The 27,495-nt window shown below is 42.8% G+C and overlaps 1 protein-coding gene across 3 annotated transcripts in view; it reads right to left on the reverse strand.

Moving 5' to 3' along the window:
- Positions 1 to 14,005: 14,005 nt before the first annotated feature.
- Positions 14,006 to 27,495, reverse strand: part of LOC126106648 (zinc finger and SCAN domain-containing protein 21-like) — a 210,078-nt gene continuing 196,588 nt past the window's right edge. For 2 of the 3 annotated variants that reach the window (XM_049913005.1, XM_049913008.1), the window contains one exon: positions 14,006 to 15,116. In XM_049913005.1, coding sequence (XP_049768962.1) covers positions 14,423 to 15,116 — 694 coding nt within the window. In that variant the 3' untranslated portion in view covers positions 14,006 to 14,422. The remainder of the gene's footprint in view (positions 15,117 to 27,495) is intronic. The other variant, XM_049913006.1, reaches the window with a different exon arrangement.

Consider the following 27,495-nt stretch of genomic DNA (forward strand, 5'->3'; position numbering starts at 1 on the left):
TAAATAAAGTGTTTCCAGGGAACTGAATTGGTCGTGAAGTTCCAATATCTTGGCCTCCATATTCCCTGGATCTTAACCCGCTAGGTTTTTATTTGTGGCGATACTCAAAGATACAAGTTTATAGTACACCGCCCATGGATGAACCAACGTAAAAGCTCGCATGCGTACTGCATCAGCAGTGGAAGATGCAGGTGTACTGCATAGCTTCCAGTAAAAGTATGATCCAGCACATGGCAAAGTGTTTTTAAATGCAAGGTGAGGACTTAAAGCACCGTCTCTATAGTGAATGTTGCTCATATGTGTAAATACTAGCTCCATGGATATAAGTCTGGGTGTTGAACATACAGGATGGAATTATCCTGCATATCATAATGTGCAATCCAGTGTAGCCCACCAACTGTGTTTTTTGAAGCTCACTGGATACAGATGATGTTGCTGCAGCCACTATAATTTTCTGTTGGCTTTATTTGTGTCATGGACGAAAAATGGTGTCGTTTGTGCCTGTAAGAAGTTCATTTTGTGTCTTGATGTTTACATAAAGGTAATAGTAACAGAAAGAAATAGAGAAGATGCTGTAAACTGGAAGTGTAAACTGGATACATTTTGATGCTTTACCAACAAAATTGACACAAAATCAGCTCGAATATTGGCATGTTAGCATATCCTTCCTCATGCCATTGCCTCGTCTCACTCTGCTAATGGGATAACTCCAGCACAGCACAGGTTTAATGTTACCTATTCTTGTCCATGCTGCACCCAGTTACAGAATCATCAAAGCCTCGATTTTCTAATAACATTTCTATTAAACCCATTGATAGGACTAAATTTTGATAGATACAGTTTTGTCTTGAATTGGGATTAGGAATCACATACCGACTGCTGAGTGTGGTATTTTTTCTTCGTCCTGTATACCTCCAAAAAATCAAACAGTAGGTCCCCCAACTAACAACAACATCAACAAACGATTTTTGTTGCGAAGCTACCCACAATGTAATGTAAGTAATAATTTAAGTTACCAACGAGCTATCAAGCAGTAAATGTTGCCATCATGAAGCATCAGTCTACACCAAAACAGTCGATGTTTGGTATTGTTAATGCGCTTGTGTTTATGTGTGTGTGTGTGTGTGTGTGTGTGTGTGTGGTGCATGTCCCTACGCTTGAAAGTAGATCTTTACGTTCCTGCTCACTGAATGACATGTTTGCAAACTTCTGATTGCTTTTTCATGTTGTGGAAAGAAGATCAACAATGAACAGAACCAGAAAATAGGAAGTACACTCTGGCACATTAAAGACTAGGATTAAACAATCCAGCTTGCTAGACAGAAAACGAGATTGTGTTAGATACGAATAAATAGGAATAACTGTAGATATACCGAAGTCTTGGAAAGGACAGTGGCTGAAAACTCAAAGGCAAATACCTGTGAATTGTGTCACACACACATGGCGAAAGTGATACAGGCTGTTAGGCATCACTAGGATCAGTAGTAACTCTGTTCAGCCAACCAGGAGTGAGATCTGTTGTGCCATGCATCAGCCATCACATCAGTGGGGGATGTAGCCGCAACACACCACAGCTCTGTCAGCATGAGGCCTGGGTGGTGCAACTGCGTGCACGTGTACTGCTGAATCGTGTTAGCTCTGCTGGTATGTGCACAGCTTGCGGACACGAGAAACCCTCCAACACTTTTGTTTAAATTAAGATGTCATTTTTCCTATCACAACCTACCTGTTTAAAAAGCATTAACTTTTTTAATTTAGGGCCTATCATCTCTTGGGTTTCAAATTTAGTGTAGCAGTGAACTGTGACATCAAAGGTACAGTGGAAATTATTTCAACATTCAGAGTGCACAAGGAGCTACCCTGTTTTTAAAAAAAGGGCAAGTGGACTCTACAATGTCATTGAGTTCTAGAGCACAATTGGGCTAATTGGAATTTCCACTATATTTAATTTCCCAATGTTCTCAACTTAAGACCATATTTTAGTCCTAGAGATCTGTCAACCATGTACACTAAAGCTTGTATTTTAAGTATGTCTTCTTGGATTTAATACTTAACTCACATGACATCATTATCCACAAGTTTCACCTTCATGTATTTGAAGAAATAGTGCTGTGGAAAACCTCGAAACTCTGATCACCACGTAGCCTGTCACAAAATTCTTGGGGCCATCTTGGAGTCTCTATGTGAACACAAGTGGTCTGACAAGCAATCCCAGAATCCATCAGGTTGGTCATCTTGGATTCTGACATCATAGAGTTAAGAAAAACCAGTGGTAATGTCAGATTCCATACTTCAAAGAGATGCACTAAGTCCGCAATCTCGGATTTTTGCATTTCCAACCAACTTTCAAATGTTTCATCATTTTATGCACCCGGAAATTAGTATGTCATCAGAAGGGTACGGGGAAGGTAAGTATGACAATAATAATTGATGATGTCACCAGTGAGGTCATCTGAAATTTGACAATGAAGACTGTCCCTGGATATATACCCCACTGCTACTTCCTTGCTGTTTAACATTCAGTTCTATAAACACCTAGAGTGCAAATGATTTTATATTGTTGTTTAAGCATTGTGATGCCACATGTTATCAGTATTCTGGAAAGTCATTACTAATGTTACATATGTGTTTAAAGAAACATGGCAGAAAAAATTTCTCATTTATTATTTTGCGTTCATTCCTATACACACCCTTATGAAATAGTTTCACAATGGGTGGAACAGCATTACATTCTATCTAGGACCACAGTGATTTCACAGATCGGAAAACTGCTTTTAAGGGTATTTTGTTCCACAGCCCATCTGAGCTATCTAAAAATGACTTTGATAACAAGATGAGGATAATGTGAGACACGTATTATTATAACCAGGTGCTAGAACAGTGTGAATACGCCCACAAGAAAAAAAAATTCCGGATTTTTTCCCGGATTTCCTAGTTGAAAATACACTTTCTCCCGGGTGAAAACAAACCTTTTCCGTGTTAAGTGACAGTACATTTTCCTTCGAAACTGTAAAACATACCAATCCTTTGAATTGTTTATGTTTTATACACGGGCGTAGAATTTCCGAGCACTTTAGAAGATGAAACTCAAGGAAAAAAACATGTTTTCGAAAGATCTTTGATATGCAGCAACATGTACACTGCATATTTTCGTATTACGAAAGTATAAATTCGAATTCCACCAAACACCGCATTTTACTTTCCGAACCATTGGAATCGAGATTGCGATGTGCTTTTGTAAGCCAGTCATAGCTCACGTTACGTGATCTCGCCAGCCGATGACAGCTGATATTCAGAGCATAGGACACGTGATGTAGTCAGCCAATAGCAACGTCACTGTTAAACACAAACAGGAAAAGTTAATGGTTCAAATTAATATACATAGTGTTGCTACAAGAAAAGCAAAGTTTTCACATCTAATATTGATATTATTTGCAAGTGTTATACTTTAAGGTAGATCACAAAAATGTCTCAGTAAAATTTTTAATAACGACATAACTGTCTGGTCTCCTGGGCTCGAACATCTTCTAACTGGCTCGTCATCAAAGAGTTCATTTCTAAATGAGAGCCAAACGCTCTGTGAGTTAAGAAATTCATCGTACATTCTCGCACATAGTTCAACTTGCGTAAAGGGAAATTTAAATTGAAATTAACGCATTTCAGACCACCATGCGCAATATTTTCCCCCTACCTGTTAGAATTGTGCTCGTTTCAGCAATTGTCAGAGAGCGCCAGATAACAGGCGTCACCCCGCTTGCGCAGCTACGATGACGCAGTAAGGCCGCATGTTCACACGCGTAAAACGTTAAAAGATCTTAGATGTTGTCATAAAAGAAAATAGGCATCAGATGATGATCCCAGAGAATGTTGTGAATCATACTAAAACGTTCACATTGAAAGTGCATACCTTTAGTGGACATTCGTATGTCCAGATTCCTGATGAAGTAAGGCTCGACCAGATATTAAGCTTTCCAGTGTGATTTTTGGGAAGGAAATTTTCTTGGGGCACCAGTGCTGTATTATCTCATGTTTGGTTCTTCATTATGGCATAATGCCATACATGCTAGAAGATGAAAACGTGCACTTGAAATGCAGCGAACAGTTGAAACTAGCCAACAGTGTGGAATTAAACACTTCGTTTCAAATACATTGACTGCCTCAGCGGAAACGATTAATAAAAACCAAGTTCGTTTAGCAAACCGACAAAAATAACTTCATTGTTCTGTAAGGCGATTAATACTTGACTGTCAGAGAGGTGGAAATAAAATAAAATCTGAAACTAATAACATATTTCAGCCTTCCGTAAATATGTGAATGTATTTTATTCACTTGATAGGTCTCGGCCACGGAAATCCGTTTTGTTTTCATTGGACACGAGAGCAGTAAACGAAGAGGAAACAGCAAAATCACTAAACGTAAGCACGGGTCACGTGGAGACTCCCCACCTGCCCACCACAACTCGGGCTGCTCTGTCTGCGATATTTCCGAACCGGCGCCCCCCCTCCTCCCTCGAGCGTTTGAGGTAGGACGGCAAAAATTAAAAAGAAAATCGACTTTTCAAAAATATGTTCATTTTGTAGCGCACATGTTTCTGAAGAGACTGATAATAAAACAAATATGTTCGCGGCAATGTAAAACATGTTTCTGGGCTTAAGCGTGCCGAAGTGCACTGCCACGCCTCCTCACATAGTTTTCTTCTATCCCACGTCACTGTATTTCGCTCTGTGGAATTGAGACGTTGTAATAGGTGCCATCAAACCTACACAGGATAGTGGAAATTGAAATGTCCTGCGGTGCCTCTCCTGCTCCCAGTCGGCCAGTATGACATCCTGCCCCTCTTTCTTTTTAAAAAGAAAAAGAAAAAAACTCGCAATTAACACTGGATGAGATTATTTGTGATCGGGAGAAGAAGAACTCTTCAGAAAATTTGCACTGTTTATTGCCTATTAGCTAATAACTTCCTGGTTTGTGTGACATAAAATTAAATATGGGATACATAAAACCAGTAAACACAAGAGACAAGCAAGGCAGTACACATTTCTTCAATCCTTAGCTCCAAGCATTTTTTTCCTCTCTGATCTTGCTATAGCTTTACATGGCATGTCTTCCTTTCTGCGAAAGAATCTATTACCTCATCAAAATTCGTCAAACGTTCTGCTGCTTGAAAAATTGAAATGTAGTAGTCTAATACTGCAAAAGCTGTTAATACATATAGTACCCAAGACTGGTGTGGTTTCTCGAACTGATTACGTCTGTTCTGTCATGTCTACTATATAAAACAAAATAGGCCTTTCTAATATTGCAGCAGTTGTAGCACACACCAAATACACGAGACTGTTTTGGCACAAATGGTCATTTTTAGAACACGACATTATAATTCACGAAGTATCAATATCAAATGACTATTTAGCCTAGCACACTCGAAAAGCTTTAAGTTAGGAAATAGTTTTACATTTCATTCATACGCTCGTTTCTCATGCATGAGATCGAAATACGAAATTTTTATATAAACTTTGAATCGTCATATTCTTCCATAATTTGTGCTATGTCGCCGTTTCTTTTTCCTCCTAACAAGTTTGTTCTAACAGACAATCTTGTCATCACTAACTTTGGAACTACACTACTGGGCATTAAAATTGCTACACCACGAAGATGACGTGCTACAGACGCAAGATTTAAGCGACAGGAAGAAGATGCTGTGATATGCAAATGATTAGCTTTTCAGAGCATTCAGACAAGACCGGCGCCGGTGGCGACAACGTCCTGACATGAGCAAAGTTGCCAACCGGTTTCTCATACACAAACAGCAGTCAACCGGCGCTGCCTGGTGAAACGTTGTTGTGATGCCTCGTGCTAGGAGGAGAAATGCGTACCATCACGTTTCCGACTTTGATAAAGTCGTGATTGCGGTTCATCGTATCGCGACATTGCTGTTCGCGCTGGTCGAGATCCAATGACTGTTACCTGAATATGGAATCGATGGGTTCAGGAGGGTAATACGGAACGCCGTGCTGGATCCCAACGGCCTCGTATCACTAGCAGTCGAGATGACAGTCATCTTATCCGCATGGCTGTAACGGATCGCGCAGCCACGTCTCGATCCCTGAGTCAAAAGATGGGGACGTTTGTAAGACAACAACCATCTGCACGAAGTTCGACGACAGTTGCAGCAGCATGGACTATCAGCTCGGCGACCATGGCTGCGGTTACCCCTGACGCTGGATCACAGACAGGAGCACCTGCGATGGTGTACTCAACGACGAACCTGGGTGCACGAATGGCAAAATGTCATTTTTTCGGATGAACCCAGGTTCTGTTTACAGCATCATGATGGTCTCATCCGTGTTTGGCGACATCGCGGTGAACGCACGTTGGAAGCGTGTATTCGTCATCGCCATACTGGCGTTTCACCCGTCGTGATGGTATCGGGTGCCATTGGTTACACGTCTCGGTCACCTCTTGTTCGCATTGACGACACTTTGAACAGTGGACGTTACATTTCAGATGTGTTACGACCCGTGGCTCTACCCCTCATTCGATCCCTGCGAAACCCTACATTTGAGCAGGATAATGCACGACCGCATGTTGCAGCTCCTGTACGGGCCTTTCTGGATGCAGAATATGTTCGACTGATACCCTGGCCAGCACATTCTCACCAATTAAACACGTCTGGTCAATGGTGGTCGAGCAACTGGCCCGTCACAATACGCCAGTCACTACTCTTGGTGAACTGTGGTATCGTGTTGAAGCTGCATGGGCAGCTGTACCTGTACACGGCATCCAAGCTCTGTTTGCCTCAATGCCTAGGCGGATTAAGGCCGTTATTACGGCCAGAGGTGGTTGTTCTGGGAACTGATTTCTCAGGATCTATGCACCCAAATTGCGCGAAAATGTAATCATATGTCAGTTCTAGTATAATATATTTGTCCAATGAATACCCGTTTATCATCTGCATTCCTTCTTGGTGTAGCAATCTTAATGGCCAGTAATATAATTCTGCCATTTTCAAAACTTATTCGCCGGTTAAATTCAAAACTCTGCCAGAATCACCAGTTTAGTTACACCGCGATTATTCTCCGTTTGCGTTGTTACATGTTTGCACAACGCGTTTTTCGCGCTACTTCCAGAATAGAACTTAAGCGGCTGCTAGCCGGAGACTGTACAACAGGTTTTTTTACTAGTGTAGCAATCTGGCCAAAAATTTTCTGACAAAATTTCATTTTCTTGGATACACGGAGAAGATAACACGTAATCTTTCTTGCTTGTTGGTCGTTTATTTCCACTCTGGTAGTCTGAACCTATGGATTTCGCCAATAATTATAACAACGCTGTTCATTCGCAAACCGAATCAACCACATAATCACACAGCGACTGGCATCATCCGTACGGCTTTGCTCAGCTCGTATAGCCCCGCCCCCTTTTGTCTGCAGGAAGTTTATTTCTGGATGCGACGAGGATTCCCCTGACAGACACATCACGTACACTATGCACGCATTCAAAAATCAGTTTACGATTCTTTCAGAAATCAACTTAGGATGTGTTCAAAAATGTTCTAAAACCAGCAGGAGGTCAGATACCTCGCCCCCCCCCCCCCTCTCCTAGATTCTGGGCCTGCTGCGCATGCGTGAATCTGGCAGCTTGGGCGCACCAGCAGAGTTTTTCGCGGTGATCCAGCTGCTTGCTGCGATTGCTTACACAGCCAGCAGCCACCTCTCTGTAGCCAGAAGCGGGAGGAGGTGGTACTGCTCAAACGAGACTGAACTGCGCATGCGCAGAAGCCCGCTAGTAACTGCTAAAAGGAATCTAATGTAAACAGTTGTGACGTCGCGCTTATCGGAGGCAATTTGTTGTTCTGAAGCATTGCACAGTCTTTCTAAAGCCTTTGGCACGTTTTGCTGTTGGCAGACGCTTGAATGAGCCCTGCGTTTTGTTACAGTATATGGCAAATTTCCTTTACGATTTAAGTTTTATTTTCGTTTTTTTCTCTCGTTCATTTATTATTGCTGCAGTATTATTCTACAGTAGCGGGATACAGTAATATCCTTTGTCAAGAGTATCGATCCTTACCAGTCAAAATTACAACAATTTAACTGAAAACTAAAACAATGAAAAATTCCCGGAAATCTAAAAAATTTCCTGGTTTTCCCGGTTTTCTCCCGGATCTACCGGTTCGTATACTCCCTGTAGAAGAAAATCAACCACTACTAGTCGCAAGCGACTGCTTGCAGCGCAACCAAGCTTTCCCACCGTAAGCACTTGCATTCGGAGTCAGCAGGTCACAATGACAAATATCACTTCTTGGTATGTAGCTTCTCCCACTTAGTCATTAGCATTTGCACTGCATGAAATGTATGTACGATGTCGTGAATATGAGGAAAATATATGTAAGAAATTATCAGTGTTGTTTGATGTTGAATTCAATGAAGATCCACCGTACAATTTTTCTTGTTTACGCCACTTCAGGCTACATGTTATAAGTATTGTGGTACTGTGTTCATTGGAAAATCACATACATATTTCTCATTTTTTTGATATGTGCTTTGTTATCACCACCCATACGAAAATCGTAAGAAATTTTGGTCTTATGCCAAAGCGGTAGGTGGATCAAAACAAAATGTCCAGGCACTCTGTGACCAAAATGGTACTCAAACAGAGGATGACAGACTAAAAGCCGAAATACTAAATGTCTTTTTCCAAAGCTGTTTCACAGAGGAAGACTGCACTGTAGTTCCTTCTCTAGATTGTCGCACAGATGACAAAATGGTAGATATCGAAATAGATGACATAGCGATAGAAGAAAATTAAAATCGCTCAAAAGAGGAAAGGCCGCTGGACCTGATGGGATACCAGTTCGATTTTACACAGAGTACGCGAAGGAACTTGCCCCCTTCTTGCAGCGGTGTACCGTAGGTCTCTAGAAGAGCGTAGCGTCTCAAAGGATTGGAAAAGGACACAGGTCATCCCCGTTTTCAAGAAGGGACGTCGCACAGATGTGCAGAACTATAGACCTATATCTCTAACGTCGATCAGTTGTAGAATTTTGGAACTTATGTTCGAGTATAAGGACTTTCCTGGTGACTATAAATCTACTCTGTAGGAATCAACATGGATTTCAAAAAAGACGATCGTGTGAAACCCAGCTCGCGCTATTCGTCCACGAGACTCAGAGGGCCATAGGCACGGGCTCCCAGGTAGATGCCGTGTTTCTTGGCTTCCGAAAGGCGTTCGATACAGTTCCCCACAGTCGTTTAATGAACAAAGTAAGAGCATATGGACTATCAGACCAATTGTGTGATTGGATTGAAGAGTTCCTAGATAACAGAACGCACCATGTCATTCTCAATGGAGAGAAGTCTTCCGAAGTAAGAGTGATTTCAGGTGTGCCGCAGGGGAGTGTCATAGGACAGTTGCTATTCACAATATACATAAATGACCTTGTGGATGACATCGAAAGTTCACTGAGTCTTTTTGCGGATGATGCTGTGGTATATCGAGTGATTGTAACAATGGAAAATTGTACTGAAATGCAGGAGGATCTGCAGCGAATTGACGTATGGTGCAGGGAATGGCAACTGAATCTCAATGTAGACAGTTGTAATGTGCTGCGAATACATAGAAAGAAAGATCCTTTATCATTTAGCTACACTATAGCAGGTCGGCAAGTGAAAGCAGTTAATTCCATAAATTATCTGGGAATAGGCATTAGGAGTGATTTAAAATGGAATGATCATATAAAGTTGATCGTCGGTAAAGCAGATGCCAGACTGAGATTCATTGGAAGAATCCTAAGGAAATGCAATCCGAAAACAAAGGAAATACGTTACAGTACACTTGTTCGCCCACTGCTTGAATACTGCTCACCAGTGTGGGATCCGTACCAGACAGGGTTGATAGAAGAGATAGAAGATCCAACGGAGTGCAGCGCGCTTCGTTACAGAATCATTTGTTAATCGCGAAAGCGTTACGGAGATGATAGATAAAACTCCAGTGGAAATCTCTGCAGGAGAGACGCTCAGTAGCTCGGTACGGGCTTTTGTTGAAGTTTCGAGATCATACCTTCACCGATGAGTCAAGCAGTATATTGCTCCCTCCTACGTATATTTCGCGAAGAGACCATGAAGATAAAATCAGAGAGATTAGAGCCCACACAGAGGCATACCGTCAATCTTTCTTTCCACGAACAATACGAGACTGGAATAGAAGGGAGAACCGATACAGGTACTGAAAGTATCCTCCACCACACACCGTCAGGTGGCTAGCGGAGTATGGATGTAGATGTAGATAAGACTACATGTAATGTAGAGGTGGTAGCATTACATTCCTTCATGGAGGTCAGTGTCTCAACAAATTGGAAATTGCTTGAAAGGTCACGATGCCCTATGACGGACCTGCTGATTTCCAAAAATGGCTATTTCAAAAGGCGAGAAGAATCTGAAACGATAACACAAATTATTGCAACCATGCAACAGGTCAACCACTGTTACCATTCGGGTGACTGGGAAGTGACCCATTCTCAATCAGGCGCGGGCAGATTTCTCTTGTTGTCTGAAGAAATGTCGATACTTGGGTCATCATCATCATCATCATCATCATCCTCATTTACGACTGATTATGCCTTTCAGCGTTCAGTGTGGAGCATAGTCCCCCTTATAAAATTCCTCCATGATCCACCATTCAGTGCAAACATTGGTGCCTCTTCTGTTGTTAAGCCTATTACTTTAAAATCGTTCTTAACCGAATCCAGGTACCTTCTCCTACCCTCTACTGCTGAACCCATGAGTCTCTTGGGTAACCTTGCTTCTCCCATGACCCCACCATCTAAGCCTGTTCGCCCTGACTGCTACATCTATAGAGTTCATTCCCACTTTTTCTTTGATTTCCTCATTGTGCACACCCTCCTGCCATTGTTCCCATCTACTAGTACCTGCAATCATCCTAGCTACTTTCATATCCGTAACCTCAACCTTATTGATAAGGCAACCTGAATCCACCCAGCTTTCGTTCCCATACAACAAAGTTGGTCGAAAGATTATATGGTGCACAGATAACTTAGTCTTGGTACTGACTTCCTTCTTGCAGAAGAGACTAGATCGTAGCTGAGAGCTCACTGCATTAGCTGTGCTACACCTCGCTTCCAGTTCTTTCACTATGTTGCCATCCTGTGAGAATATGTATCCTAAGTACTTGAAACCGTCCACATGTTCTAACTTTGTTCCTCCTATTTGGCACTCAATCCGTTTATACCTCTTTCCCACTGACATTACTTTTGTTTTGGAGATGCTAATCTTCATACCATAGTCCTTACATTTCTGATCTAGCTCTGAAATATTACTTTGCACACTTTCAATAGAATCTGCCATCACAACTAAGTCATCCGCATATGCAAGACTGCTTATTTTGTGTTCACATATCTTAATCTCACCCAGCCAGTCTATTGTTTTCAACATATGATCCATAAATAATATGAACAACACTGGAGACAGGTTGCAGCCTTGTCTTACCCCTGAAACTACTTTGAACCATGAACTCAATTTACCATCAACTCTAACTGCTGCCTGACTATCTATGTAAAGACCTTTAATTGCTTGCAAAAGTTTGCCTCCTATTCCATAATCACGTAGAACAGACAATAACTTCCTCCTAGGAACCCGGTCATATGCCTTTTCTAGGTCTATAAAACATAGATACAATTCCCTGTTCCACTCGTAACACTTCTCCATTATTTGCCGTAAGCTAAAGATCTGGTCCTGACACCCTCTAAGAGGCCTAAACCCACACTGATTTTCATCCAATTGGTCCTCAACTAAGACTCGCACTTTCCTTTCAACAATGCCTGAGAAGATTTTACCCACAACGCTGATCAGAGATATACCTCTGTAGTTGTTACAATCTTTTCTGTTTCCATGTTTAAAGATTGGTGTGATTACTGCTTTCGTCCAGTCTGATAGAACCTGTCCCGACTCCCACGCCATTTCAATTATCCTGTGTAGCCATTTAAGACCTGACATTCCACTGTATTTGATGAGTTCCGACTTAATTTCATCCACCCCAGCCGCTTTATTGCATTGCAATCTACTGACCTTTTTCTCCACTTCCTCAAATGTGATCCTATTTCCATCATCATTCCTGTCCCATTGTACATCGAAATCTGAAACATTACTGATCGTATTTTCACCTACATTGAGCAACTCTTCAAAATATTCCCTCCATCTGCCCAAGGCATCAACAGGATTCACCAGCCGTTTTCCTGACCTGTCCAAAATACTTAGCTTGACCCATAGTCTCCAACCTGTTTCCAAAGTCTTCCCAAGATTTCTTCTTGGATTCTGTAATTATCTGTTTGTTTCTTTCTTCAACATAACTTTCTCTGTCTACCTGAGTTTTAGTATGTAGCCATTTTTGATGCGCCTTCTTTTTCCTTTTACAGGCTGCCTTGACTGTATCATTCCACCAAGCTGTTTGCTTCATCCTACTTTTACACACTACTGTTCCAAGACATTCTTTAGCCACTTCTAGTACTGTGTCCCTGTACCTTGTCCATTCCTTTTCCAATGACTGCAATTGACTACATTCAACTAACTGGTACCTTTCTGAGATCGCTGTTATGTACTTGTGCCTGATTTCCTTATCCTGAAGTTTCTCCACTCTTATCCTCCTACATATGGACCTGACCTCCTGCACTTTCGGCCTCACACTCCCAATTTCACTGCAGATTAAATAATGATCAGTATCATCAAAGAACCCCCTGAATACACGTGTGTCCCTCACAGCCTTCCTGAATTCCTGATCTGTTATTATATAGTCAATGACAGATCTGGTTCCCCTGCCTTCCCAAGTATACTGGTGAATGTTCTTATGTTAAAAAAAGGAGTTTGTGATTACTAAGCCCATACTGGCACAGAAATCCAAGAGTTGTTTCCCGTTCCTGTTGGCCTCCATATCCTCTCCAAATTTACCCATAACCTTTTCATACCCTTCTGTTCGATTTCCAATCCTGGCGTTAAAATCACCCATGAGCAGAACACTGTCCTTGTCCTTTACTCTAACAACTACATCACTGAGTGCCTCATAAAAACTATCCATCTTATCTTGATCTGTCCCTTCACAATGCGAATATACTGACACAATCCTAATTTTCTTGCTAGACACTGTCAAATCTATCCACATCAGTCGTTCGTTTACATACCTTATTGCAACTACACTGGGTTCCATTTCTTTCCTGATGAGAAGCCCTACACCCCATTGTGCTATTCCTGCTTTGACTCCTGACAGGTAGACCTTGTATTCTCTCACTTCCTCTTCTTTCTCACCCCTTACCCGAATGTCACTAACAGTTAAAACGTCCAATCCCATCTTACTTGCAGACTCTGCCAGCTCTACCTTCTTCCCAGAGTAGCCCCCATTGATATTAATAGCTCCCCATCTGGTTACCATTCGTTTGCCGAGTCGTATCTTAGGAGTCCCTGGTTTGTCATTTAGAAGTGGGACTCCGTCACCTCCAAAGGTCCGAGGCATTTTGCGCTGATTGTTGCCAGAATCATATTTATAGTACCAGGGAAGCAGGTTGCTAGCCTTACTTGCCCCGGGTCCCATTGGGTTTTACACCTAACGGCTGAGGGACTAACCGGTGGATTTGGTAGTCTTTGGCGTCTGAGCACAAAGGTGGCCACGACTGGGAATATGTCCGTAATGCCCAGCCTTATTCCAAAGTAACTGGTATCCCGACTGTGAGGACCACTTACTTGGCCACTCATACGTTGCCCGTGGTTCATGAACTAGGACATGATACCAGGAACCCACAACATGAACCAGTGGACACTTGGGTAAAAAAAAAAAAAATGTTGTTTTGACTAAATGAGAGGCTACTGATTATGGCAATCAATCACCAACATCAACTACTTAACTATATCTTAGGAGAACGATTTAAGATGGGAATGACCATGATCAAGGCTCAGAATGGTGTAAAGTATAATAAAAACGCTGACTCTTAAGAATTCACAAGCATTTTAATCCATTTTTACTCTCCAACGTCTTATGGCACAATGTAGTTGCTGTCATTGTGCTCTCACAAAGTGTGTTTTCAGGCAGTTCTCAGTTGCGCTGTGTACGAAAATAAATGCTTTTCTAGTCTGTACATTGTTGCCAATATTTACAGAAGCATATCACAAGGGTATTGATGTTCTATCACATGAAGAACTAAGTGTTTTCTCAGGGTGCTACTAGATGAGAATTTCTTTTGACATATGCAGGAATTGTACGGTTCAGTACGAGTGTGCAGGGTCCAGTATTCCCCCCAGGTTGCTGATACCCTGTATTTATTACGACGCACAACACAGCTGCAAGGGCGTTCACCAGGGCGAAACCACAAATGCTGCTTCAAATGATTGTTTTCCACGAGTGTCTTCTCGCAAACACCACAAATCTAAGCACGTCCGAAAGCGTGCAACAGCGAATGCTGCTTCAGATAACTAAGTTGTGTGAATGTCTTGCTGCAGGCAGCACACCTGTACGGGCGTTCGCCTGTGTGCAACTGCGCATGCCGCTTCAGGGATATTTTATATTTGAACGTCTTGTTGCAAAGACCACAGATGTGGGGACCTACATCAGTGTGCACCCGCAAATGTTGCTTCAGTTGATTACGTTGGATGAATCTCTTGCCGCAAACGGCGCAGCTGTACGGCCGTTCACCAGTGTGCAAGAGCGCGTGCCGCTTCAGTGTGCCGCGTTCCGAGAACCTCCTGCCGCAGACGCCACAGCTGTACGGGCGTTCACCAGTGTGCACAAGGAAATGCCTCTTCAGATCACTCTTCCTTGCGAATTTCTTGCGACACACACAGCACGAATGATAGTCACATCTGATCATGCATGTGTGACCCTTCAGGTCCCTCAAATTTGCAAACATCTTTTTACAAATGTCACAACAATGCACCAGACAACTTGTAGCACTTTTATTCCCGCAGGAGACTTTCTCTTTGGTGGTGTATTGCATCTTGTAGCCTGTTCCTGCAGCCTGTGAAACGTTGGTAACCAAATTCCCTGCAGCCTGTGAAACGTTGGTAACCAAATTCCAGATGCCATCAAGACTCTTGGCGTCCTCGATGCCAACAGGGCTGGTGCTGCATAAAAATGGAGAAAACTGTGTCAGAAAGTATTGTCATAACAGTGCAAATCTAGAAATAAAAAATTATATTACCATATGGGAGGTCATCTTATGTCTCAAACGTTCCCCACAAATGCACATTGTATAGCATAGTCTGCAAACTAGATCACACATTAGGAATACACAGTATTAAATTAACAGAATATTGTATGGCGTTCTGAAGTGGCAAGAGAGATCTGAGTCCATATGTACCCGAAATTTAGGGAGAAAGAGGCTTAAAATTTGTCACACGGTACTTCACTGCAGCCAGGTATAAAGAAATTCATTGACAGTGGGATTACTGAAAAGTGAAAACACAGGATGCCACAAACCATAAACATTCCTTCAGCAGACACACGAAATTAACTGATGGGGGCCATGGAGCTCTAATGTATAGCATGTGAACTTGTACATCAAAGTCTATATTCCACAACTCACCTATGGTGTGTCGCAAATATGTAACTTTATATATTCCTTTTGTTGTACATCATAGATATATTGGGGCATGTCAAAACTTTTTTCTTAATTAGCCACACAACTAGAATTCACCAGTGACATAAAAAACTATTAAACATTGTTTAAACTACCATAAACGATGCCAGCTTGGTTGTGGAGCAGTAGATATACGTTTCACAAAGTAACGGACCGTGGAACACGCGTTCCACTATGAGAAGCCTACTTATACCGCGACAGACCTGGAATAAATTACTTAAACGACAGTGGGTGGTTACAGGAGGGCAACCTGGGAAATGGTTCGGTGCTGAGATTTTGAGTTGTCATGGGTCGTTTATTAGTGACACCTTCCCACACACTAGAGACGATAGATAGTGTGGTGTAAATCCAGGGTTGCATAAAGCACCACTGTGTGGTTTCAGCAATGAGTCTTACTTCTGCCTGCGCCGACCAGGTCGACTCCAATGTGTTTGTAGATGATTGGTGAGCAGCCATAGAGAGCGGTGGCTTTCAAGATGCATACCTCTCCAATTCATGGAATCGTGATTTCGGAAACTATGGGATATGCGGGATACAACGAAAGAAGTGGTTTGATAGTTGTTAGACAAAGGCTTAATACTACCCAATATGTGCCAAGAATAGTCCAGCCATCATGCCCAGAGAACCAGCAGCAGGCACACCTCCCGATGGCGATGATGGACATGACTTCAGGATGAATTAGTCATTTAACACCCCTCACGTCATTTAACAGTTTCGCATTCTCGATACATATCAGACTGGAGCTTTATTGTGTTACACCTTCTATTTTCGACAGTGTCTTTGAAAAAATCTGTAAGTAGTCTACAGTTCACAGAAAAGGTCCAACTGGACATGAATTGAATGATGTTAATTGATGTGAAATGTTTGATTATGACTATAAAATAAGCAGTTTCATCTTGGCAATTACATTCAGGGAGAGAGTATGTAAATGGAAAGTTTAGTTTGCTTGAATTGAAAACTCACACAATTTCGATTCTAATAATGAATTGAGGGAGCCAGTTGCCTTAAAACGTAGAGGTAAAGAAACAGATCAGAATATAACTGGAGAGAAAAATACCACAGGATGTCCTAACTAAACAGAAACACAAACATCAGTTGAAGCGAAATGTGGCACAGAAAACCCAAAAGTGCTCCTTACCAATTTATACCCGAGGGAAAATTTGAGAACATATATTGGTAAATGAATCATTGAGTTTTGCTATGTTCTGTGTTACGTCAGGATTCACATTGTATTATGCTAACTTTAGTGTGTTGAGATGGGAATCTATTGATCTATGTCATGTTTATATTTCGGTGCATATTACATGTTTATTGCTGAAATATTATTGCACCATTAACAAAGCCATTTTTAGGACAGACACTTTGTGATTTATGAACTAGGAACTAGGCTGTGTATTCCTTCTTTACACCTTTATCTCTTCTGGGCAACATCATTGCCCTACATTTAATGTCTAGCTGTCTCAGTTACCTTTTGCGTACAGTGCAATCTCTTGTGGGTGCATTACTGAAAACCCAGCAGTTTGCCTACGTAAGATGTGTTTAAATTTTTACTCTTATAACTTTTTATTTTATTAACATATGATCTTAGATTATTACCCATACTATATCTCAAGTTTCTACAGACACCAAGAAGAGGTCACACTATAAGTACAGGGTGTTCCACAAATGTTGTAATAAACTTTGAGGAGTTGTAGAGTGTGTCTCGAGGAACTAATCGAGATTAGGCACCCACGTTCAGAAATGTCATCCAAAGATGCTACGGAGCTGGTGCCTGCTAGCAGGCTACCCATTCGCAGCATCCGTGACTTTGTACACTGACGGACCATAGGCGCCATGTCTTGCAATGCTGTTTCTTATTCAGTGATCGCAACTGATTGCCACGATGTCCAATGGAGAAGATAATGCTAGTAGCTGCGTAGAAAGGCCTTATTTCCTGTAAATGCTATTCTCAGTTGTCCCAGCCAATGACGGTTTCAGACACGGGTACTATCTGCACTTTATTTTTCTCCTGAACCCTCTAAAATATCCAATTTTTTTGGTATGCAGGAGAAAAATACTCTGCAGATGGAAATGTGTGTCCGAAACCGACACACACCGAGGCAACTGTGCACACATTCATAGGAGTCTGAGCAGCAGCCAGCTTCACCTTCTCCGCTGGCGATGCTGCCAGTCAGTCGTGATCACTGGATAACGAAAAGTGTTGCGAGATGTTACATCTGTGCCGGCCGGGATGGCCGAACGGTTCTAGGCGCTACAGTCTGGAACCGCGCGACCGCTACGGTCGCACGTTCGAATCCTGCCTCGGGCATAAATGTGTGTGATGTCCTTAGGTTAGTTGGTTTAAGTAGTTTTTAAGTTCTGTGGGACTGATGACCTCAGCAGTTAAGTCCCATAGTGCTCAGAGCCATTTGAACTATTTGTTACACCTGTGGTGCGGCAGCGTAGAAAGTCACATTTCCTGTCGATGGGGTGATCTAGCGGCAGTTACTGGCGCCTAAAATTTCGATGTTCCGTAGCGTGTTTGGATGATATTTCTGGACACAAGTTCCTATTTTCAATTTGTTCCTCAGTGCACCCTCTACGACACCTCGACGTTTGTCACGTTGCGTGTTATGTGCTTAGGTAGAAGGAACCTCCAAGCAATGCAGAACTCTTATTACTTTAGATCAGGTATTCATTTTCTTTCATAGCTCATTCAGATACAGTGAGCTAAAATGATCTTCTCAATGTCCTGTTACAGTCGCTGGAATGGTAAAAATACGATTTTGAATCGTAGGTTACAGGTATCATTCGTACCAAAGTGTGACACAATTTGGAGCCACATTTTGATTTAACAGCAACAAAAATATATTTTTCGTTTTGTTGAATGAGTGCCTGAAGAGTACACACTAACTGCATGTGGCTGTTGTCTCTACCCCTTACTGACATTTCCGTACGGTGTACCATTATTCGTCATATGTTTAAACTCCCAACAATAAACAGAGTGCACCTTTGGCACTTGCTTCCACCTGTCCTGGGACACGGCAAGCTTATCCAGACGACTGTCACAATGGCTCAGCTTCAATTTCAGTTTTAATGGAAGACAGGACCTCAAAATATATTTCTACGAGGACTGGTTTTGCAGCAGACAGGACCCATAGTGCAGCATACTACTTGAGGCTGATTTGATATCTCTGTTACATGACTCTCAGTAGTACAACCAACAAACCCACTTAGAGCAGCTTTTTATTTACTTCACAGCAGTCAGATCGATTTCCACCTAACCAAAAACTGGGCAATTACTGTGATTATCTTACTTTCAATTAATCTCACTGATGATGTTTAATTTAGAAACACTTACACTATGCAGGTAGGATCTCTTTACACACTGAAGCTACAATTCCTATTTTAGGATATTACGTTACACTATGTGATCAAAAGTATCCGGACATTCCCGAAAACATACGTTTTTCCTGTTAGCTGCATCGTGCTGCCACCTACTGCCAGGTACCCCATATCAGCGACCTCAGTAGTCATTAGACATCGCGAGAGAGCAGAATTGGACGCTCTGCGGAACTCAAGGGCTTCGAACGTGGTCAGGTGACTGGGTGTCACTTGTGTCATACGTCTGTACGCGAAATTTCCACACTCCTCAACATCCCTAGGTCCACTGTTTCCGATGTGACAGTGAAGTGGAAACGTGAAGGGACACGTACAGCACAAAAGCGTACAGGCCTCGTCTGTTGAATGACAGAGACCGCCGACAGTTGAAGAGGGTCGTGATGTTTAATAAACAGACATCTATCCACACCATCACACAGGAATTCCAAACTGCATCAGGGCCCACTGCAAGTACTGTGGCAGTAAGGCGGGAGGTGAGAAAATTTAGATTTCATGGTCGACCGGCTGCCATAAGCCACACATCGGGCAGGTAAATGCCAAACAACGCCTCGCTGGGTATAAGGAGCGTAAATATTGGACGATTGAACAGTGGAAAAACGCTTTGTGGAGTGACGAATCACGGTACACAATGTGGCGATCCGATAGCAAGGTGTGGGTATTTCGAATGCCCGGTGAACGTCATCTGCTAGCGTGTGTACTGGCAACAGTAAAATTCGGAGGCGGTGTTATGGTGTGGTCGTGTTTTTCATGGAGGGGGCTTGCATGGGTTGTTTTGCGTGGCACTATCACAGCACAGGCAGGACTATTTTAAGCACCTTTTAAGCACTGTTGCATCTTTCAACACGATCGAGCACCTGTTCATAATGCACGGCCTGTAGCGGAGTGGTTACACGACAATAAAATCCCTGTAACGGACTGGCCTTCACAGAGTCCCGACATCAATCTTACAGAACACCTTTGGGATGTTTCGGAACGCCGACTTCGTGCCAGGCCTCACCGACCGACATCGATACCTCTCCTCAGTGCAGCACTCCCTGAAGAATGGGCTGCCATTCCCCTAGAAACCTTCCAGCACCTGATCGAACGTATGCAGGCGAGAGTGGAAGCTGTCATCAAGGCTAATGGTGGGCCAACACCATACTGAATTCCAGCATTACCGACGGAGGGCGCGACGAACTTGTAAGTCATTTTCAGCCAGGTGTGTGGATACTTTCGATGACGTAGTGTAGCTAGAAACCTCAAATGAAATCTGTTAATTTCATTATGCTGACTGCAATTTTGTGACTGGAAGTTATATTTTGTCGAAATAATATCCACTGGCAGACCATCGTAATACACACAAAAATAGTGTAAATTTACACTTGAGGACAATGTTCACTGTGTTGTAGGAGATAACAAGCGTAAACATTGTGTCACAGTTGTAATACGCACAGAAGACATTATTATGGCACAACATTCGCCGTTGTATGAGCCATGTTTACACCATAATCTTATTTTTTCAGACACATAATTACAACGTGCAAGTGGAAAAGCGGATACTGAGTAACTTTTGCAATAAGCACGATTGTCTGCACTACAAGTAAATGGTGACGGCGTCCTGAGGAGATACACGGTGCGGAAATACACTGCATTAAGTGAGAACTATGGTCTGAATAAAGATAGTTCTGTCAAAATATTTAGTGTGCACAAATGAAAATCGTAAATGACGACATAGTAAGAATTACGTTTTCACAGGAACTGTCCAGCTACACAATTCTAAAATTAAAAAATATTTCATGATGCACTTATCATGTCATTGGAAAAGGAATAGACAAGGTACAGGGACACAGTACTAGAAGTGGCTAAAGAATGTCTTGGAACAGTAGTCTGTAAAAGTAGGATGAAGCAAACAGCTTGGTGGAATGATACAGTCAAGGCAGCCTGTAAAAGGAAAAAGAAGGCGTATCAAAAATGGCTACATACTAGAACTCAGGTAGACAGAGAAAGTTATGTTGAAGAAAGAAACAAAGCCAAACAGATAACTGCAGCATCCAAGAAGAAATCGTGGGAAGACTTTGGAAACAGGTTGGAGACTATGGGTCAAGCTGCTGGAAAACCATTCTGGAGTGTAATTAGCAGTCTTCGAAAGGGAGGTAAGAAGGAAATGACAAGTATTTTGGACAGGTCAGGAAAACTGCTGGTGGATCCTGTGGATGCCTTGGGCAGATGGAGGGAATATTTTGAAGAGTTGCTCAATGTAGGTGAAAATACGATCAGTAATGTTTCAGATTTCGATGTACAATGGGACAGGAATGATGATGGAAATAGGATCACATTTGAGGAAGTGGAGAAAATGGTCAGTAGATTGCAGTGCAATAAAGCGGCTGGGGTGGATGAAATTAAGTCGGAACTCATCAAATACAGTGGAATGTCAGGTCTTAAATGGCTACACAGGATAATTGAAATGGCGTGGGAGTCGGGACAGGTTCCATCAGACTGGACAAAAGCAGTAATCACACCAATCCTTAAACATGGAAACAGAAAAGATTGTAACAACTACAGAGGTATCTCTTTAATCAGCGTTGTGGGTAAAATCTTCTCAGGTACTGTTGAAAAGAAAGTGCGAGTCTTAGTTGAGGACCAATTGGATGAAAATCAGTGTGGGTTTAGGCCTCTTAGAGGTTGTCAGGACCAGATCTTTAGCTTACGGCAAATAATGGAGAAGTGTTACGAGTGGAACAGGGAATTGTATCTATGCTTTATAGATCTAGAAAAGGCATATGACCGGGTTCCTAGGAGGAAGTTATTGTCTGTTCTACAAGATTATGGAATAGGAGGCAAACTTTTGCAAGCAATTAAAGGTCTTTCCATGGATAGTCAGGCAGCAGCTAGAGTTGACGGTACACTGAGTTCATGGTTCAGAGTAGTTTCAGGGGTAAGACAAGGCTGCAACCTGTCTCCAGTGTTGTTCATATTATTTATGGATCATATGTTGAAAACAATACACTGGCTGGGTGAGATCAAGATATGTGAACACAAAATAAGCAGTCTTGCATATGCGGATGACTTAGTTGTGATGGCAGATTCGATTGAAAGTTTGCAAAGTAATATTTCAGAGCTAGATCAGAAATGTAAGGACTATGGTATGAAGATTAGCATCTCCAAAACGAAAGTAATGTCAGTGGGAAAGAAATATAAACGGATTGAGTGCCAAATAGGAGGAACAGAGTTAGAACAGGTGGACGGTTTCAAGTACTTAGGATACATATTCTCACAGGATGGCAACATAGTGAAAGAACTGGAAGCGAGGTGTAGCAAAGCTAATGCAGTGAGCGCTCAGCTACGATCTAGTCTCTTCTGCAAGAAGGAAGTCAGTACCAAGACTAAGTCTTTCGACCAACTTTGTTGTATGGGAGCGAGAGCTGGGTGGATTCAGGTTACCTTATCAACCTTGAGGTTACGGATATGAAAGTAGGTAGGATGATTGCAGGTACTAGTAGATGGGAACAATGGCAGGAGGGTGTCCACAATGAGGAAATCAAAGAAAAACTGGGAATGAACTCTATAGATGTAGCATTCAGGGCAAACAGGCTTAGATGGTGGGGTCATGTTACACGCATGGGAGAAGCAAGGTTACTCAAGAGACTCATGGATTCAGCAGTAGAGGGTAGGAGGTGTCGGGGCAGACCGAGGAGAAGGTACCTGGATTCGGTTAAGAATGATTTTGAAGTAATGGGTTTAACATCAGAAGAGGCGCCAATGTTAGCACTTAATAGGGGACCATGGAGGAACTGTATAAGGGGGGCTATGCTCCAGACTGAACGCTGAAAGGCATAATCAGTCTTAAATGATGATGATGATGATGATGATGATGATGATGATGATGATGACTTATCATGTACTCGACTGAGTACATGATAAGCCCCAGGCTGTAGCTAAGCCATGCCTCCGCAGTATCCTTTCTTTCAGGAGTGCTAGTTCTGCAAGGTTCGCAGAAGAGCTTCTGTAAAGTTGGGAAGGTAGGAGACGAGGTACTGGCAGAAGTACAGCTGTGAGTACCGGGCGTGAGTCGTGCTTCGGTAGCTCAGATGGTAGAGCACTTGCCCGTGAAAGGCAAAGGTCCCGAGTTCGAGTCTCGGTCGGGCACACAGTTTTAATCTGCCAGGAAGTTTCATATCAGCGCACACTCCGCTGCAGAGTGAAAATCTCATTCTGGAAACATCCCCCAGGCTGTGGCTATGCCATGCCTCCGCAATATCCTTTCTTTCAGGAGTGCTAGTTCTGCAAGGTTCGCAGGAGAGCTTCTGTAAAGTTTCGAAGGTAGGAGACGAGATACTGGCAGAAGTAAAGCTGTGAGACCGGGCGTGAGTCGTGCTTCGGTAGCTCAGATGGTAGAACACTTGCCCGCGAAAGGCAAAGGTCCCGAGTTCGAGTCTCGGTGGGCCGGCCGCGGTGGTCTAGCGGTTCTGGCGCTGCAGTCCGGAACCGCGGGACTGCTACGGTCGCAGGTTCGAATCCTGCCTCGGGCATGGGTGTGTGTGATGTCCTTAGGTTAGTTAGGTTTAAGTAGTTCTAAGTTCTAGGGGACTTATGACCTAAGATGTTGAGTCCCATGGTGCTCAGAGCCATTTGTACCATTCGAGTCTCGGTCGGGCACACAGTTTTAATCTGCCAGGAAGTTTCATATCAGCGCACACTCCGCTGCAGAGTGAAAATCTCATTCTCGAAACATCCCCCAGGCTGTGGCTAAGCCATGCCTCCGCAATATCCTTTCTTTCAGGAGTGCCAGTTTGCAAGGTTCGCAGGAGAGCTTCTGTAAAGTTTCGAAGGTAGGAGACGAGATACTGGCAGAAGTAAAGCTGTGAGACCGGGCGTGAGTCGTGCTTCGGTAGCTCAGATGGTAGAGCACTTGCCTGCAAAAGGCAAAGGTCCCGAGTTCGAGCCTCGGTCGGGCACACAGTTTTAATCTGCCAGGATGTTTCATTTAGTGAGACATTGCAAATAGCAATAGCAAAAATGGAAACTGCTGCAGCAGTTTTTTCTGTACAAATCACCGAAATTCATGGAACACTATCACTGTAAATCTTCCGTGTGACATGACTAACAAAACAAAATTTTGAAGAAAATCGTAGAAGCCTGATTCAGCCTTTGAATAACATTGCCTTAACAAAAACTACTAATACATAACAGATGTAGATGTCTTGCACACACACGAAAAGCAGGCAAAAAACTCAACCAGTTAGAATTTAAAAACCAGATGTGTATATCCCCACACCTATTATTAAATGAGCAAACCCATTTCAATTATTCACTTCTTCTAGGTGATATCACAACCCACGAATAGATGTAAAACTTGGGGCTCAGTCCATGAGTAGATAAAAAGTTCTTGGCTGATGCATAACTTTATCCCTAGGTATGTCTAGTCACGTTAGTGTAATTGCTGAATTGTGTAATTCCAAATTTAGTTTGTCAAAAATGGTCACTGACGTTAAGCCATGGATAATCCATTAAGAAGTTGAGAAGTTATCTTTGCCTTATCATCATGTTTATGTTTGCTTTCTCATCTTTAGAATCAGTAATGTACTTTAAAATGGGCTTATAATCCGAAACCAAGGTTGTGCAGGAACCATATTAAAATTTGTGAAACAAGACAAAAAACTGTTTGTTTAGTTAATTCACAATGTTTCACCAAGAACTCTCTGTTGATGAAATTAAAATGATTTATCATTACTTTATAAGAAATTGTCCCTGACCAATAGTTTCAAGTCATTAAAATGTTAATTTTTGTCTTTTACTCTCTTGCTCGATGTGTCACAAAGAAACAAATTATACCTTCTATTTTTAACACTTAATTTTGAACGCATCAAGTGCACAAATTTGGCTTTTATCGATGTTTAGGTCATACTGAGAAAATAAAACGCCATCTCCCGGCACCTTATTGTGGATATGACCATTATGGTGCGTCTAAAGCTCTTTCCTGAGATTCTTGTTTATCCCATTAAGGAGCAAGAGGAATGTTACAGCTACAAGGAAGATAAACTGCGTTTTATACTCTACAAGGAGGTAAGGAAAATACCAAAGTATTTGCATATTTCGTTCAAATGTATGTGAAATCTTATGGGACTTAACTGCTAAGGTCATCAGTCCCTAAGCTTACACACTGCTTAACCTAAATTATCCTGAGGACAAACACATACACACCCATGCCCGAGGGAGGACTCGAACCTCCGGCAGGACCAGCCGCACAGTCCATGACTGCAGCGCCTTAGACCGCTCGGCTGATACCGCGCGGCTGCATATTTTGGTCTGTAGTAAAGACACACAGACACAGCACAACAACAGTGGCCCTTTTCTTAAGATTTGTGAGATGGCCGGCCGCAGTGGCTGAGCGGTTCGAGGCGCTACAGTCTGGAACCGCGCGACCGCTACGGTCGCAGGTTCGACTCATGCCTCGGGCATGGATGTGTGTGATGTCCTTAGGTTAGTTAGGTGTAAGTAGTTCTAAGTTCTATGGGACTGATGACCTCAGAAGTTAAGTCCCATGGTGCTCAGAGCTATTTGAACTATTTGTGAGATGTTGGAGTGTCTGACTATGAAATACATGTATATGTGAACCAATACGAAATAATCTGAACTATGAGTTTGTTTCTACAATTGCCAGGCGTCCAGCCTGGTCATATCGAAATTACTCCTCCATATTTTGGCAAAGAGACTCGAGTGGTCCTTAATCACTGCTTTGGGCGTCAAGAGAGGAGCAGAAGTCGTCAAGGAGCACCTGAAGATGGTAACGAGTCTGCCTGCTAAGGAATCACGGAGTCATTACGATATGACCCGACCGGACATTCTGAGACAAAAAGAAATCTTCTTTTGCTAGTAGATGTGCAATAGCGCAGATTTGTAAAGGCATTTTCATTTCATTGCCACCTAAAATAAGAAGCTGATTTCTAAAAAATGTTAGCATTATTGTTGTAGGTAACGGAAAAAACAAGATATTTATTTCGACATATACTCGTTAATAGCTCAAAGTTATACAAACACGAATGCATGCGCAGATTGAATTTGTCACGGAGTCTCGCCCTCCCACACCTGACAGAGAGAGAGACAGCAGGTGGCGCAGCGTCTGCCTGGATCAGCGTGCTGCTCGTGGGGTGGGGTGGGGTGGGGTGCACCCGTGCATTCCGTGGTCGTTGCGAGCGAGTTGCACCCAGAAGCGCTGGCTTTATCTGATCCAGTGCGTCCGTGGCGGGTCTACCATTGATCATTACGCAGAAAGTATTGCATGCCCTACTGACTATCAGATACAGTCCGCCGTGCGGTCGCTGCAGTGCCTTACACACTGCATCATTGCATGTGTGGACTTGTCCAGCTCCGCATAAACGAACGACAGTCTTCCAACTGGGTTGCAGGCATTGTCGGTCTTATTTGGCGTATATTTTCTCTCGATAGGGTGGCGAAGTTCGAGGCGGTGATTGTGTCCCTTGCCATACTTGTCCAGGTACATTTGTCCATATACCTGTTGCTCCGCTATACTTTCCAGATCATTCTTAACTTACGTTCGTGGACCTAAAAACACGACAGGTAGTGCCTCTGTCAAGTTTAGAGTTGTGTGGCGTCTCAGTACTGCTTTGCTTTTAACAGCGGATGAAGGTGCTCAACTATACCGTTCGATGCGGGATGGTATGCCATAGTGTGTATGGATTTCGTACCTAATAATGTGGTCATTGCTGTGAAGATGTAGGCTTCCAATTGCTGTCCCTGATCAGTGGTAATCGTCAGTGGGGCTCCGAACCAAGCAAACCAGTCATGAAAAAACGTTTATGTTAAGAGTTTCTGCCGTGATGTCCTTCACTGAAAATGTCTCGGGCCACCTGGTGAACGTACCAGAGTGAGGCAATAGCTGTAGCCTTCCGATACTGTGAGTGGGCCTACAGTGTCAGAACGCTGATTTGGCGGAACGAGTGCACCCAACAGCGTCCTGATACGCCGTGTGATGTTATTCCTCTGGCACGCCACACACAGATTTACCACCGTTCTGCACCTGCTCCATTTGACTAATCCAATAGTGCCTCTTACTGCCGGGTACGCCAGACTGTGCACTCATGCTATTGTTTGAGCTCTGAATTGCTGTGGCACAAATGGGTCTATCTTTTCTTCTGGTACATCACAATAATATAACTCCGCGTTTGCTTCAGGTGATATCACAAACTTTAACCTCAGTCCCCTCGACTGTTGCATTACATAATGCAACTCCGTATCACTTTGTTGCGCGTGCGTGAAAGCGTCTTAATCGATGGCATTTTTCAACATTTGCACACGTGAGGCGCCATCTGCTACTGCTACTGGCTGACACAATTTAAGAGCCACAACTGCCTACGAACACTTTCTCTGGTTCTTCCTTAAAGCAGTAGATAAGCGGCTTACGGTCCGTATAGATGATGAACTGTTGTCCCTCCAATGATCGTCTGAATTTTTTGACTGCAGCGTAAGTGGAGTACAGGCCGCGG

The sequence above is a fragment of the Schistocerca cancellata genome, chromosome 10 (genome assembly GCF_023864275.1).
Source record: "Schistocerca cancellata isolate TAMUIC-IGC-003103 chromosome 10, iqSchCanc2.1, whole genome shotgun sequence".
Taxonomy (NCBI): Eukaryota; Metazoa; Arthropoda; class Insecta; order Orthoptera; family Acrididae; genus Schistocerca; species Schistocerca cancellata.